Source organism: Erinaceus europaeus, chromosome 12 (genome assembly GCF_950295315.1).
Source record: "Erinaceus europaeus chromosome 12, mEriEur2.1, whole genome shotgun sequence".
NCBI classification, from domain to species: domain Eukaryota; kingdom Metazoa; phylum Chordata; class Mammalia; order Eulipotyphla; family Erinaceidae; genus Erinaceus; species Erinaceus europaeus.
Window position 1 is genome coordinate 86,744,948 of NC_080173.1, and position 14,498 is coordinate 86,759,445.

Below are 14,498 nucleotides of genomic sequence, written 5' to 3' on the forward strand. Positions count from 1 at the left end.
TATCTTTCTCATGAATAAATATGATTTTTTTAAAAAAGGATCAACACATTAATATCCAAGAAAGTGAAACTTAAAAGAGGTAATTACAAAGGAGCCTATGAAGCTTTCCCAAATAAGGTAGCCACTTAAGCTATAGCCATCAACTCACTGCTTTGCTTTGCTTTGGTGATTTCTCTATGAAACAAAACAGAACAAAACAAAATATGCCTTTGAGGGGGCCGGGTGGTGGTGCACCTGGTAAAGCTCACATATTACAGCACACAAGGACCCAGGTTCAAGGTACCCACCTGCAGGGTGAAAGTTTCACGAGTGGTGAAGCAGTGCTGCAGGTGTCTGTCTCTTTCCCTCTCTATCTCCCCCTCAGTTCTCGATTTCTCTCTGTACCCAATAATAATTAAGTAAATAATTTAAAAGAAATAAGCCAAAAAAAAAAATGCCTCTGAATCCTGTCAGTAAACTTCCACCACTTTTGGTTTTGCGCTGCCCAATTTGAATCTGTTTGCTCACTCTTTTTTTTTTTTTTTAAGATTTTATGTATTATGAGCAAGATAGAAGAGAAAGAACCAAACATCACTCTGTTAGATGTGCTGCCACCAGGGATTGAACTCAGAACCTCATGCTTGAGAGTCCAAAGCCTTATCCACTGCGCCACCTCCTGGACCACAACTGTGCATCATTTTAACTGTTAAGATTGTATTTTTTTTTTGGGGGGGTGATTATGGGCACTAAGGTCTTGTAAGTAGAAGGCTGGTAGTTAGGAGAAAGGTAAGGGAGACTTATATCCAAAAGTTTGGTTGAAATAGACCAGAAGAAACAGTGAAGGATGAGAAAACAAATAAACAAACAACAAAAACCAGCAACCAGGTTCTTAGAAAACAGTATCTCAAAAAAGGGAAAGCAGGGGTTGGGCTGTAGAGCAGTGGTTAAGCGCACATGGCACAAAACTAGAGGACCGGTTAAAGATCCCAGTTTGAGGCCCTGGCTCCCCACCTGCAGGGAAGTCGCTTCACAGGCGGTGAAGCAGGTCTGCAGGTGTCTTTCTCTCCCCCTCTCTGTCTTCTCCTCCTATATTTCTCTCTGTCGTATCCAGTAACAACATCAATAACAACAATAATAACCACAACAGTGATAAAAACAAGGGCAACAAAAAAGGCAAATAAAGAAATAAAATATTAAAAAAAAAAAGGGGGGGGGAGAAGCAAAAATAGCAGTGAGGGAGAAAGAGATGAGTGGCCATAAGTAGGGGAAAACACTAGAGGTCAGTTCATGGAAACGAAAAAGAAGGTGGGAGCGACAGGTGAAGATATTAGAGTGAGGTTCTATGTGTGCGGTCGCGTGGATGGGCAGAGGGGCTGGAGCACTGAGCAGTGTGGCATGCCAGCAGGCATGAATGGGACCTGCCCAGTGGACCTGCTAACCCGCCTCTAGCTCTGTTTTTGGAAAAGAAGATTTGCCCTGGTCCTTTTGGGTGGAAAATGAACTCTACCAAGTTCAGTTCTACTAAGGGAAGTTGTCTAAACAGAGTGAAAACAGTGCCTCTCCCCTCACATCCTCTCACATGCCTCAATAGACTTTTGTGAAGGTAGGGCTATTATTACAGCTCTATTTTATAACTGGTCTTTGAATTCAGGAAATTCATTTATTTTATTTTTCATTATTTTACAGGACAGAGAGACATTGAGGGAGGAAGGGGAGATAGAGTAAAAGAGATGAGTGAAGAGGCCAGTAGCGCAGCGGGTTAAGCGCACATGGCGTGAAGCACAAGGACAGCATCCTCACGTAAGGATCCCAGTTCAAGCCCCTGGCTCCCCACCTGAAAGGGGGTTCGCTTCACAAGTGGTGAAGCAGTTCTGCAGGTGTCTTTCACTCTGTCTTACCCTTCTCTCTCGATTTCTCTCTGTCTTGTCCAACAAGGGCAACAAAATGAGAAAACAATGGCTGCCAGGAGCAGTGGATTCATAGTGCAGGCACTGAGCCCCAGTGATTACCCTGAAGGGGAAGAAGAGGGAGAGGGAGAGAGATACCTGCAACACTGCTTCACTGCTAGTGAAGCTTCTCTCCACAGGTGGGGATTGAGGGCTTGAACCCAGGTCCTTGTGCATTGTAACATGTGCACTCAACTAGATGAGTCACTGCATGGGCCCAATTTATTTATTTTCTCAAGCTACTTTTTTAACATTTATTTTTATTTTACTTTAATGAGACAGAAATACAGAGAGAAAGATGCAAAGACCAGAGCACTGTTCAGCTCTGGTTTATGGTGGTGCAAGGGATTGAACCTGGGACTTTATGGAGCCTCAGGCACAAGAGTCTCTTTGCATAACCACTGTGCTATCTATCCTTGCCCCAATCAACTAATTTTGATCTCAGACTTCAGTCTTCCAGAATGGGGACAATTACTTATTTCTTCCTTTAAATAGGAAATTTATTTATTTTAGAGACAGAGAAATTGAGAGGGGAAAATACGGAGAGAGAAAGGAGTCAGGTGGTGGTGCACTCACTGGGTTAAGCACACATAGTACAAAGTGTAAGGACCAGTGCAAAGATCCCAGTTGAGTCTCCGGCTCCCCACCTTCAGGGAATCCGCCGTCACTTCACATGTGGTGAGGCAGGTCTGCAGGTATCTATATTTCTCTCTCCCCCTCTTCTCTCAGTTTCTCTGTGTCCTATCCAAAAGAGAGAGAGAGAGAACTTGCTGCACTGCTTCACACTATGTGAGGCATTCCCCCTGCAGGTGGGGACTGGGGGCTTGAACCTGGGTCTTTGTGCACTATAATGTGTGCACTCAATCAATGCACTACCATCCAGTCCTGACACAATAATTTCTTTTCTTTTTTTTGCTGGGGCTTGGTGCCAAAACTAGGTCTCTGCTGCTCCTGGCAAGCATTTTTCCCCCTTGAATAGGACAGAAATTGCAAGAGGGATAGGGAGACAGGCATCTGCAGACCTGCTTTGCAGCTTGTGAAGTGTCTCCCCCCACCCCTGCAGGTGGGGAGCTGGGGCTGGAACCCAGGTCCTTGCACTTAGTACTATGTGTGTTTAAGTGGGTGTGCCACTTCCTAGCCCCCAACACAATAATTTCTTTTTTGCCTCCAGGGTTATTGCTGGCACTACAAATCCACTGCTCCTATGGCCTTTTTTTTTTTTTTTTGGATAGGACAAAAAGAAATTGAGGGAGGGGAAGGTAGAGAGGGAGATAGACACCTGCAGACTTGCTTCACTGCTTCTGAAGCTTTCCCCCTGCAGGTAGGGAGCATGGGGAGCATTGAGGCTGGGAGCCGGCACATCAGGTTGAGCATACACGTCACCATGCTCAAGGACCTGGGTTCAAGTCCCCAGTCCCCATGTGCAGGGGGGCACTTCTCTAGTGGTGAAGCAGTGCTACACTCTCCCCCCCACAATTTCTCTCTATATAAACAAAAATAAAATTTCAAGAATCTTTTTAAAAAAATAAATCAAGTTTTCAAATAAGTCTATTTCTTTTTTCCCCGTTTTTATATTACTGGATAAGACAGAAATTGAGGTGCGCCACCACCTGCCCTTTCAAGTAAGTTTATTTCATTTGACAGCCCTAACCTGACTCCAAATCCATTGCTCTCACATTACACTGCAGCTGTCTGATGTACACCAGCCTAACTACCCATTCATTTTCCTGTCATTGGTCTTTGTTTGGGCTATAGAAATGGCCGAGTTGCCAGATGGTGGCCACCTAGGAGAGTGCACACACAATGGCCTGAGGTTATCATCTGCTGCAGTCCCTTGAGAGAAATGAGAGAGAAGGGCAAGATGGGGGGGGAGGGAGATAGAGACACCTGCAGACCTGCTTCACCGCCTGTGAAGCGTCTCCCCTGCAGGTGGGGAGCTGGGGGGTTGAACCAGGATCCTTGCGCTTTGTGCCATATGCACTTAACCGCCTGACTCCTGATATGCAAATTTGTATACAAAATTCTCTTAATTTAGAAAGCAATGGGATAGAGGTAGCATAATGGTACTGCAAAAGACTCACAAGCCTGAGGCTCCGATAGTATGAAGCACAAAGATCCAGGTTCGGGCCCCCGACCCTCCCCCCCCACCAGCTGCAGGGAGGACACTTCACAAGTGAAGGTCTGCAGGTGTTTTTCTCTTCCCTTATCTTCCCTTTCTCAGTGTCTGTCCTAGGCCCCCCCAAAAAAAGTTGGCTGCCAGGCGCAATGGATTCCTAGTGCTGGCAAAAGCTCCGGAAACCTGGGTTCTGGCTTATACAGGGGGATTGAACTTGAGACTTTGGAGCATCAAGCATAACCATTATGCTATCTACCCCCACACTACTTCCTTTTAAAAAATATTTTGTACAAGTGCTGCCAGGGATTGAACTTGGGAACATCATGCTTGAGAACCCAATGCTTTATCCATTGCGCCACCTTCTGGACCACCACCACCACTTCCTTACACAGCATCCCTGTATACTCAATTTTACAATGTTTAACTTACCACTGCTTCGTTAACAAAGGTACAGGACATAGGTTTCAAACTCTCACATGAAGATCGTATCCATCACCAGCAAGAACTCACACAATAGCATCAGTGTTGATAAAGAGCCATGTACAGTCTTAGTGTTGTTCACAACCATCCCATGAGGTTGGCAGTGTCAAGACTGTTACTCTTAGCAGAAAAGGGAACAGGCATCAGGGCAGTCAGAATGGATTTCAGACAGCTCTGTGATATGCTGAGGATGTATGGAAGGATAAAGGACTACAGGACACTCTCCCATGCCAAATTCTACAGAACCATTTATTCATTCAACAAACCCATACTGAATATCTGATGGATTAGACACTCTTGCAGGCCCTAGGAACCTACTGTATTTAAGACCCACCTGGCATCATTCTTGCCTTCGGCTGGTTCAGATCCTTACTCTCAACTATGACCTATGAGAACAGCGACCTTAGGTCAACTATTACACTTTTCTTTTTTTTTTTTTTTTTTTTAAAACCAGAACACTGCTCAGCTCTGGCTTATGGTGGTTTGGGGACTGAGCCAAGGACTTTGGGTCTCAAGCATGAGTCTCTTTGCATAGCCATTATGCTGCCTACCCCTGCCAGCAACTATTGCCTTTTGTTCCAGTAATGAGTTGCTCCTCTGGCTGTTTGTCATCATTTGTAATACCTGACCTGTTAGAGAAACACAACATGCTAAAAAAAAAAAAAAAAACCTGCTTTACATGCCTTAATTCTAACCTACTTTAAAAAAAAAGTTTCAGGGGAGTTGGGTGGTACCGCAGCCGGTTAAGAACACGCAATGCAAAATGCAGGGACCCGCGTTGAGAGTCCTGGTTTGAGTCCCTGGCTCCCCACCTTCAGGGGAGTCACTTCACAAGTGGAGTCACTTCACAAGTGGTGAAGCAGGTCTGCAGGTGTCTTTCTCTCCTCTCTCCATTTCTCTGTCCTATCCAACAACATCACTAACTACAACAATAAAAAACAAGGGCAACAAAAGGGGGAAAAAATATATATATATATAAGTTTCAGGCAGGTTTCGTAATTCCTTATGCATACTAAGAAAAACAATGGCAAAAAAAAATTTTTTTAATGACATACAGCTCAGCTGAAAAGGTAGCCAGTCTCTAGGGCACACTGGATACACTTCTCACTAGACTTTCATCTTTTTTTTTTTAACTTAACTATTTGATAGGACAGAGACTGACAGGGATAGACCAGTAGCACTGATTTACTTCCTGCAGGAACCTGAATCCTATTTGTATGAGCACACATGCTAGTTCAAGGACCAAGTTCAAGGCCTCATTCCCACATGGGAGTGTATTGTATGAACTACTGTGCTACCTTACCTCCCTGGCTGTAACTTTTTAAAATTATCTTTAGGGGTGTTGGGCGGTAGCGCAGCGGGTTAAGCGCACATGGTGCAAAGCACAAGGACCGGTGTAAGGATCTGGGTTCGAGCCCCCGGCTCCCCACCTGAAGGGAAGTCATTTCACAAGCAGTGAAGTAGGTTTGCAAGTGTCTTTCTCTCCCTATCTTCCTCTCTTCTACTGATTTCTGTTCTATCCAACAACGGTATCAATAACAACAATAACTACAACAATAAAACAAGGGCAACAAAAGGGAATAAATAAAATTAAAAAAATATATTTTTATTGGATAGACAGCCAGAAATCCAACTTACGCTTTGCCCTGCAGATGGGGACTGGGGGCTTGAACCTGAGTCCTTGTGCATTAACATGTGCTCAACCAGGTGTGCCACCACCTAGTCCAACATTTTTTAATTTACATTTATTTTTTGCCTAATGAATTCACTGCTCCTGGTGGCCATTTTATTTTTTTTATAGGACAGAGGAGGAAAGACAGACACCTACAGACCCACTTCACCACTTGTGCTTTCCGCTTGCAGGTGAGGACCAGGGCTTGAATCCGGGTCCTTGAGCCACCACCTGGTCCCCAACAGTCCTTCTAAAAGGCTTTTTTTACTTGGAACTTTGGGGTCTCAGGCATGAGTCTACTTGCATAACCGTTATCTACCCTCCACCCTAGAAGGCTTTATAAAACTTATCTTTGGTCATATTCTCAAGTGTGGTTGCCTCATGAAATGACACCAGCTACTGCCAGATCTATTCTGTCTTGTGTCTTGAGTAGAGGAACCCCTGCTCTAAGACAGACTGGAAGATAAGAGGAAGGAGGATGTGGAGACACTCCGAATGTGACCCATGCGAGTATTACACAGAACAGGTAATAGGAGAGCATATAGCTGATGAGAGAAATTCAGCTGGTGGGTGAGGAAAAGATTTGCCGTTAGGAGGTCTGCAGGCCTGGCTTATTTTGCCACTGCCCGAACTGGAATTCATGTATTTCCAAAGCACTCTAGTGGGCTAGGGTTATGCATAAAGGCTACACAAAGAGACTCTCATGCCTGAGGCTCCCAGGTTCAATAACCCGAACCACCATCAGCCAGAGCTGAGCAGTACCCTGGTTAACAAAACAAAACAAGGGAGTCGGGCAGTAGCGCAGTGGGTTAAGCGCAGGTGGCACAAAGCACAAGGACCAGCATCAGGATCCCGTTTCGAGCCCCAGCTCCCCACCTGCAGGGGAATCGCTTCACAGGTGGTGAAGCAGGTCTGCAGGTGTCTATTTTTCTCTCCTTTCCTCTCTCCATTTCTGTCCTATCCAACAACAATGACATCAATAACTATAATAATAAAACAAGGGCAACAAAAGGGAATAAATAAATCAATGTTAAAAAAACACTTTTCTGTCTGAGGTAACAAAGGTGTCAGGTTCAACCCCAGCACCATGATATGCCAGAGCTAAGTGGTACTATGGCTAAACAAACAAAAAAGGGTGCTCTATTTCAACAGCAGTTTCCAATAGTGGGACTAAGCCACAACACAAGGGTGGCAGGCCTCTAGATAGCAGGCCCTTAAAACCCCTGCAAATGAGTACTTCCAAAGCACCACACATGCAAGTGGTTCTTCATTTAGCAGTTTTTAATGAAAGTTGCATATAAAATTGTTTCACTCCTGCATCTTCTCAATGGTTTCTTCCTTATATTTGCCCTTCTCCTTTCCTACTTGGCGAGACTTGGCTTTACGTTCAAGGATCTTCTTGCGGTCTTTGTCGAGTTTTAGTCTAGTGATAACCACCTGCAGGGGAAAAGGCATTTTTATGATTTAACCAAAAACCCTTTCAAGCCTGAGCCACCAAAGGCCCCAGGTTTAATCCCCACCATCACTATAAACCAGAGCTCTAGTAAACAAACACCAAGATACAGGAAGTTTTCAACCCCACTTCCTAAACCCAGTGTGCTATATATATGCCTAGAGATGAAATGATAAACTCAAAGTGACAGACTCACTTGGATAGTGAGACTTAAGATTGTCATGGGCTAACACTGGATCATGCTCGATGGTTCCATGCTGTAACTGATGAGGGAAGTCAGCTGAGAGTAGTGAAACCCCAGTGACAACAAAATCTTTGACCTCTAAGATCCCTCTCCCCACTGTCACCGGTCATCTTCATCAGGAACAACATAATGGACCCCTGTGGGGGCCCCTATAGGACCTTGCCCTCAATGTGGATCAATAATGGTAGGGAATGTTCCACTCTCCGATAAGGGAGGTTGGACATACTCTACTACCCAAGGAAGATGCGTCCTGAAATTAGTGCAGCCTGCAGTGTTCCTAGCCATGACCACAGAATGTGAGCTCAGACCCACAGGGATGCAGAGGTTACACAGGCTCCTGTGCTGAATATGGGCTCCAGATCAAATTGATGGGGTTTACAGTTACCAATATTTATATACTTTCCCCATATCTGGGAGCTACTCTCTTCACTGAGACAGCTTTCTAGTCCTTTTTCCAACTATGACACCCATTTCCCCAGTCAACACCTTGGGTCCACTTACATGTTAGCTGTCAGACTCAGAAAAAATCTAGTCAGGTCATGGGCCCTTTGGAATATACCTAAAATAGTCCTACGAGGCTTTTTCCAAAATGGAGACCCCAAATCTTCCTCTGCAATATTCTTGCTTTTAGGTTCGTGATTAGTCAAGTTTGTTCTGCTTTGTATCTTAATGCTTTTTCAGCCACCAGGTTCCAGATGCTGCCATTTGGAAGCCAACCTGACTTCCTTCCCAGGCAGATGACCTACCAATGCGTACTAGAGCTCCGCCTCCCCAAAGCTCTGTCCCACTAGGGAAAGAGACAGGCTGGGAATATGGATCGACCGACCCATGTTCAGCAGGGAAGCAATTACAGAAACCAGACCTTCCACCTTCTGCACCCCATGATCCTGGGTCCATACTCCCAGAGGAATAAAGAATAGGAAAGCTTTCAAGGGATGGGATTGGATAGAGAGCTGTGGTGGGAATTATACCCCTCTTATCCTATTGTCTTGTCAACATTTCCATTTTGTAAATAAAATATATAATAGCGCAGCGGGTAAAGCGTATGTGGCACAAAGCGCAAGGACCAGCCTAAGGATCCTGGTTCGAGCCCCGGCTCCCCACCTGCAGGGGACTTGCTTCACAGGCAGTAAAGCAGGTCTGCAGGTGTCTTTTATCTTTCTCTCCCCATCTATTTCTCTGTCCTACCCAACAATGATGACATCAATTAAAATTACAACAACAGTAAAAAAACAACAACAACAACAAAAAAAACAAGGGTAATAAAGGGAAAATAAATATTGAGAAGGGAGGGGGAGAGACACCTGCAGCTTGAAGCTGGGTCCTTGTGCATTGTACTATGAACACTTAATTTTACTAGCTAACCAAATTAGAGGTTTCTACAGTATAGTTTAAGAACCGTAAGGCTCTAAGTTACATGTTGCCTCTACATGCTTCCAATTGTCAAACAAGCCCAGGCCTGAGTTCAGCAGATCTAACTGCTTAAATCTTTAAAGAATTTATGGGAAATAGAAATTGAGAAGGAAAGGGGAAACGGAGAGCACTGTTGCACTGCTTGTGAAGCTTCCTCACTCTATGTGGGGACCCAGGGGCTTGAACCCATGTCCTTGGGCATTGTGATGTGAGCTCAACATGACATACCTCCAGACTGTGATCATTCTTGTTCTACAAGAATGTGTGTGTGTGTGTGTGTGTATGTGATAGCAAATGTTATGGAGACTTTCATGCCTGAGGCTTCAAAGTCCCAGGTTCAATCCCCCGCCAAAAGCCAGAGCTGAGTAGTGCTCTGGTAACAACAAAAACAAAAGTGTGTGTGTGTGTGTGTGTGTGTGGGGGGGGGGGTATAGCGATACACTGCAACATAGGTTAGCCCTACAAATTCAGCATGGTGACCAAATTGGAAATTTCTATCATGACACTGTTTTCTAGTTGGAAACAAAGAAAAGCACATCAGAGTGTGGAACAGAGAAAAACGGTGGTGTGGGGTGGGCGTAGCACCTAGGCTGAGGCACACAGGTTGAGTGTAAGGCAGCATACGTAATCTTTAAAAGCAAATGGTGTACACAGGCTTTCATGCCTGAGGCTCAGAAGCCCCAGATTCAATTCCTGGTACCACCAAAAGCTGGAGCTGAGCAGTGTTCTGGTATTAAAAAATCCTGAATGCCTACAAACCAAATGGGTTTGCTAAATGTTTCCTATGCCCAAATTCTGCTCGGTAGACCTAGAACAATCTTCGCAATTCTGGGTAGAGGAGACATTATGATTATGAAAAGATTCTCATGCCAGAGGCTCCAATGCCCCAGAGTCTACCCCCACACACACCACGATAAACCTAAGCTATGTAGTGCATTGGCAAAAAATTACCAAACACCCACAATACTAGCAGTGAATTGCTGGGTGATGCCAACAAGCAGCAAGACTAAAAACATGAGAACAGAGTAAGATACATCAGGACATGGCTGGTGAGGGGATCAGGCCACATCTGATAGGCCACCCTGAGGGTCCAAACATGACACAAGGCAGCAGGCCACTGACAATGGGGGCGTATTTTGATAAATTAAAATGCACAGGCTAGCCAGAGCTAATCTACTCTCAGCCATCTTAAACCCCAAGACAGAGCTGAGAGGAAGGTGACTACTGAGCCCCAAAAAGAGAAGCTGTGTGTCACATACGGCATAAGTTTAAAAACACTCAAAATCAGGGCTTGAGTTCAAGCCCATCTCCACCCGCAGGGAAAAAGCTTCACAAGTAATTAAGTCGTGTTGCAGGTGTCTCCCTCCCTCATTAATTCCTCCATGTGCCTTTTTTTAAGACCAAGAATCAAGGCTGGGGAGACAGCACAATGGTTATGCAAAAAGCTTCTCCCCCAGCCCCACCATAAGCTAGAGGTGAGCAGTGCTGAGTACTGATAGGCTGAAGAATACGATACGTGGGCTGGGGAAACAGCAGCAGCATAACACCAGGACCTGGCTGGTGAGGGAGGTCAGGCCACATACAAGCCACTGACCGTAATAGTTCAGGACAAGTAGCTAATAGGCACCAGACAAGGTTTGATCTCATCTGCTTCAAAACACACTCTGCAGATCTCATTTACTACTTACAGAATCTCAACACACAGGTGAATTGTCAGCCCCGTTTAGTCTAAATAGTCCTACATAGTAATAGTGCCCTATTTCCAAGAGCTGCTCTCATTGTCTGATCACTGACAGATTAAGTTTACAACCTAAGAAAAGGTACAATAAAAATGTCTTGGGAGTCAGGCAGTAGCACAGGTTAAGTGCACATGGCACAAAGCTCAAGGACTGGCGTAAGGATCCAGATTTGAGTCCCCGGCTCCCCACCTTCAGGGGGTTTGCTTCACAAGCGGTGAAGCAGGTCTGCAGGTGTCTGTCCTCTCCATCTCTCTGTCCTATCCAGCAACGACAACAATAAAACAACAAGGGCAACAAAAGGGACTAAATAAATATTTTTAAAAAGTTTTTAAATATCTTTACTTGTTGGATAGGGACAAAAGAGAAATTCAGAGGGGAGGGGAAGATAGAGGGAGAGAGACAGATACCTGAAGCCCTGCTCCACCACTTGGAAAGCTTTCCTCCTGCAGGTGGGGACCGGGGGCTCAAACCTGTGTCCTTGCGCACTGTCATGTGTGCACTTAACCAAGTGCGTCACTATCCAGCCCCCCCAAAACGCATATTTAAGACATTAATCTGAGAAAACCAGCAACTATTCTAGGGGAGTGCCTTGAAAAGAATCTGCTAACCATGGCCACAATGTCCTTGCCCGGACAGCTCTGGAAGGAAGACACCTACCTTGCTGGGGTGGATGCCTACATGGACGGTCGTGCCATTGGCCTTCTCTCGCTGCACTCGCTCGATGTAGATGACGTATTTCTTCCTGTAAACCTGGACTACTTTGCCGATCTGCTGTCCCTTGTAGTGCCCTCGAACAACCTAAATGCAAACGTGAAGTGGGCAGGTTAAACAAACTTAACCTTGTTGAACCAGGAAAAGTGAATAAGCATTCTTCACTCAGATCCACAGAACTTTCCATTGGAGAGTCTATGCAAAGACCTTCGTGCCTGAGGCAAAAGTCCTGGGTTTCATCCCTGTAAGTCACCAGCACTGAGTCATCAGAACTGAGTAGTGCTTTGGTTAAAAAAAAAAAAAAAAGCCAACAAACTTGGGTTTTGGTAGAAAACGAGCCAGTAACTCGTTTGAATTAACTTGTAAATCTACGTATTCCTTAAAGATCAATGTGCATTTCATCGGGAGCACAAGGTGGGCTTGTTATTAGGATCAACCCAGAGTCCCTTCCAAACCGACTGGCAACCTGAACACCACGGGAGCACTCAGCGGGCGCTTCTCAACCCACTTCACTGCTCGGGAGCTGGTTCCATTCTAACCTTATGAAGCACTACTGGTCACACAGGATACCCTTTAAGGTTCATATCATCAACACGAGAGAGGACCAGAGCGTTACTCTGGGCACACGCGACACCTGGGAATTACCCCCAAGACCTCACAGTCCACAGCTCTACGTCCTGATGCCACCTCTCCTGCTGTGACCTTATTCTCTCTTTTTTTTTTTCTTTTTCCCACCGTGGCTGCCGTTAGAGGCCCGGGACAACCGATTTCCACTTAAAAGAGGCACCGTGGTGGATTCAAATGTAGCGCGTACCCTTTTCATTTTTAAAAAACGGTTTTCATTATTGTTTTATTTCTACCAGAGCACTGCTCAGCTCTGGCTTAACGGTGGTACTGGGGATTGAGCCGGGACTCTGGAGCCTCAGGCCCGAGAGTGTCTTTGGTTCATAACCACTGTGCCACCCCCCCCATCCATTCACGCATCTGCCCGACTCTGCAACTCTCCGGGGGGGACGACGTTACGAGACGAACTCGCCTACCTGGGCCGGGGAGACGCGGCACGTACCTGGACTTCGTCGTCCTTGCGGATGGGCATGGAGCGAACGTTGTACTTCTGCCTCAGCTCTTTGGAGAGAGGGGAAGACATGATCTTGCGGCGGATGTGGGACGGCGCATTGAAATGCCTCTTGCGGTTCTTGCTCCGGTCGGAGGTCACGAAGGGGTTGAACTTCATTTTGGCTGAATGAAACGTGTGAAGGGGGTTGAAACCCACAAGACCAACAGAAGTCTCACTCGCAGTTTAGAAACTCTTGACATTGACTCCCATCAAAAAGAAAAAAAAACTGCTCAATTCAACAGTTTATCAACTGGGAATTTTTTTTTTACTTTGCTTTTTTCTTTTTTGATGGCACCCAATGTATTTATTTTATTTTTTTATTTAAGAAAGGATTAACAAAACCATAGGGCAGGAGGGGTACAACTCCACACAATTCCCACCGCCCAATCTCCATATCCCACCCCCTCCCCCGATAGCTTTCCCATTCTCTATCCCTCTGGGAGCATGGACCCAGGGTCATTGAGGGTTGCAGAAGGTGGAAGGTCTGGCTTCTGTAATTGCTTCCCCGCTGAACATGGGCGTTGACTGTCAACTGGGAATTTCAGTCGGCATACGCGCTCATGCAAACAGACTCTCACGCCCAAAGGCCCCAGGTTCGACCCCCAACACCAGAAGCCAGAACCCAGCAGCTCCGCTAATCAGCGAACATGGGGGGAGCGTGCACTGGAGAAAAAGGAAGAACTGAGTTTCCTCTAACACACTCGTTTTAATGTTTACGTTTCTTGCCTAACGCTACCTTAACTCCAGAACTATGTAAAGAACTCGCATCTCCTTTGAAAGCAAAGCAGAGCAAGACCATTCTTCAAGCGTTACACCCCATCTCAGAAAAGAATCACAATGTTACTGCTCTACAGACGTGACAGAGGCGGCCCCGCAAACTCCTATCACCGCCCTCTCCCCACCCCGAACCTGGGGAAAGCTGCAGGGTCCAAAAACGTCTTCCGAATGGCCAACGATGGCCGGAAAAGTTCTGTGATTTTACCAAAATGTTATTTCGAGACCATTGTTTTAAGAAAATGCACTGCTTCGCTCTTGCTCCATCTCTACAGGATCTCTACCATCCAGGTTCCGACCCCCAAGCTCCCTTCCATCTCCCTTCCTCGTATGGAAAACACGGCAAGAACATCATGGCCTCTCTCCCTGGGAACTTCGGCAGAAGACTGGGGTCCTCAGGACCAAGACCCATTATTCCCATGAACGGATGGTGACGGATTCACAAACATTTCCCCAGCCAACACTTACCCGCTGGAGCACCGGCGATGGCCGCAAAACGGAAGAGAACCACACGCTATTTCCGGTTGTGTAAGTTAACAAGAGATATCGCGAGACCCAGTGTGTCTTGCTGAATGAGAGAGGCTCTGAGTTTAAGCGGAAATAGAAAAGCGGGAAATAAATTGATATTAGCGTCACCTGGCGGCTAGGAGAGGAACTGCAAGCAACTACAATGCCTCCCTTGACAGAATCTAGGTGGGGCCTTTTTTTTTTTGCTCTGATTTAGGTATTTGCATGCTCTAGGAAGGGTTCTTCCGCGGCGAGTGGGGGCCGCTTAGGGTCGGACTATCCCGAAGGGCGATAGGAGAGCGGGCGGCGCCCAGCGGCCTCTGGCCTTTCACCCCCAGCCCTGGCTC

General features: G+C 46.0%; 1 protein-coding gene across 3 annotated transcripts; it reads right to left on the bottom strand.

Moving 5' to 3' along the window:
- Positions 1-7,453: 7,453 nt before the first annotated feature.
- On the bottom strand, positions 7,454-14,242 carry RPL26 (ribosomal protein L26). 3 transcript variants are annotated; one of them, XM_007522480.3, is made up of 4 exons: positions 14,113-14,242; positions 12,820-12,992; positions 11,700-11,840; positions 7,454-7,630 (listed from the first exon to the last, which is right to left on the bottom strand). In XM_007522480.3, exons 2-4 carry the CDS (start codon positions 12,985-12,987, stop codon positions 7,502-7,504), a joined length of 438 nt encoding a protein of 145 aa, XP_007522542.2. In that variant the 5' UTR covers positions 12,988-12,992; positions 14,113-14,242; the 3' UTR covers positions 7,454-7,501. The 3 variants fall into 3 exon arrangements, with proteins under 3 accessions (XP_007522542.2, XP_060060378.1, XP_060060379.1); XM_060204395.1 differs by having other exon boundaries at positions 12,820-13,073; positions 14,113-14,175; XM_060204396.1 differs by lacking the exon at positions 14,113-14,242 and adding an exon at positions 13,780-13,795.
- Positions 14,243-14,498: the final 256 nt, after the last annotated feature.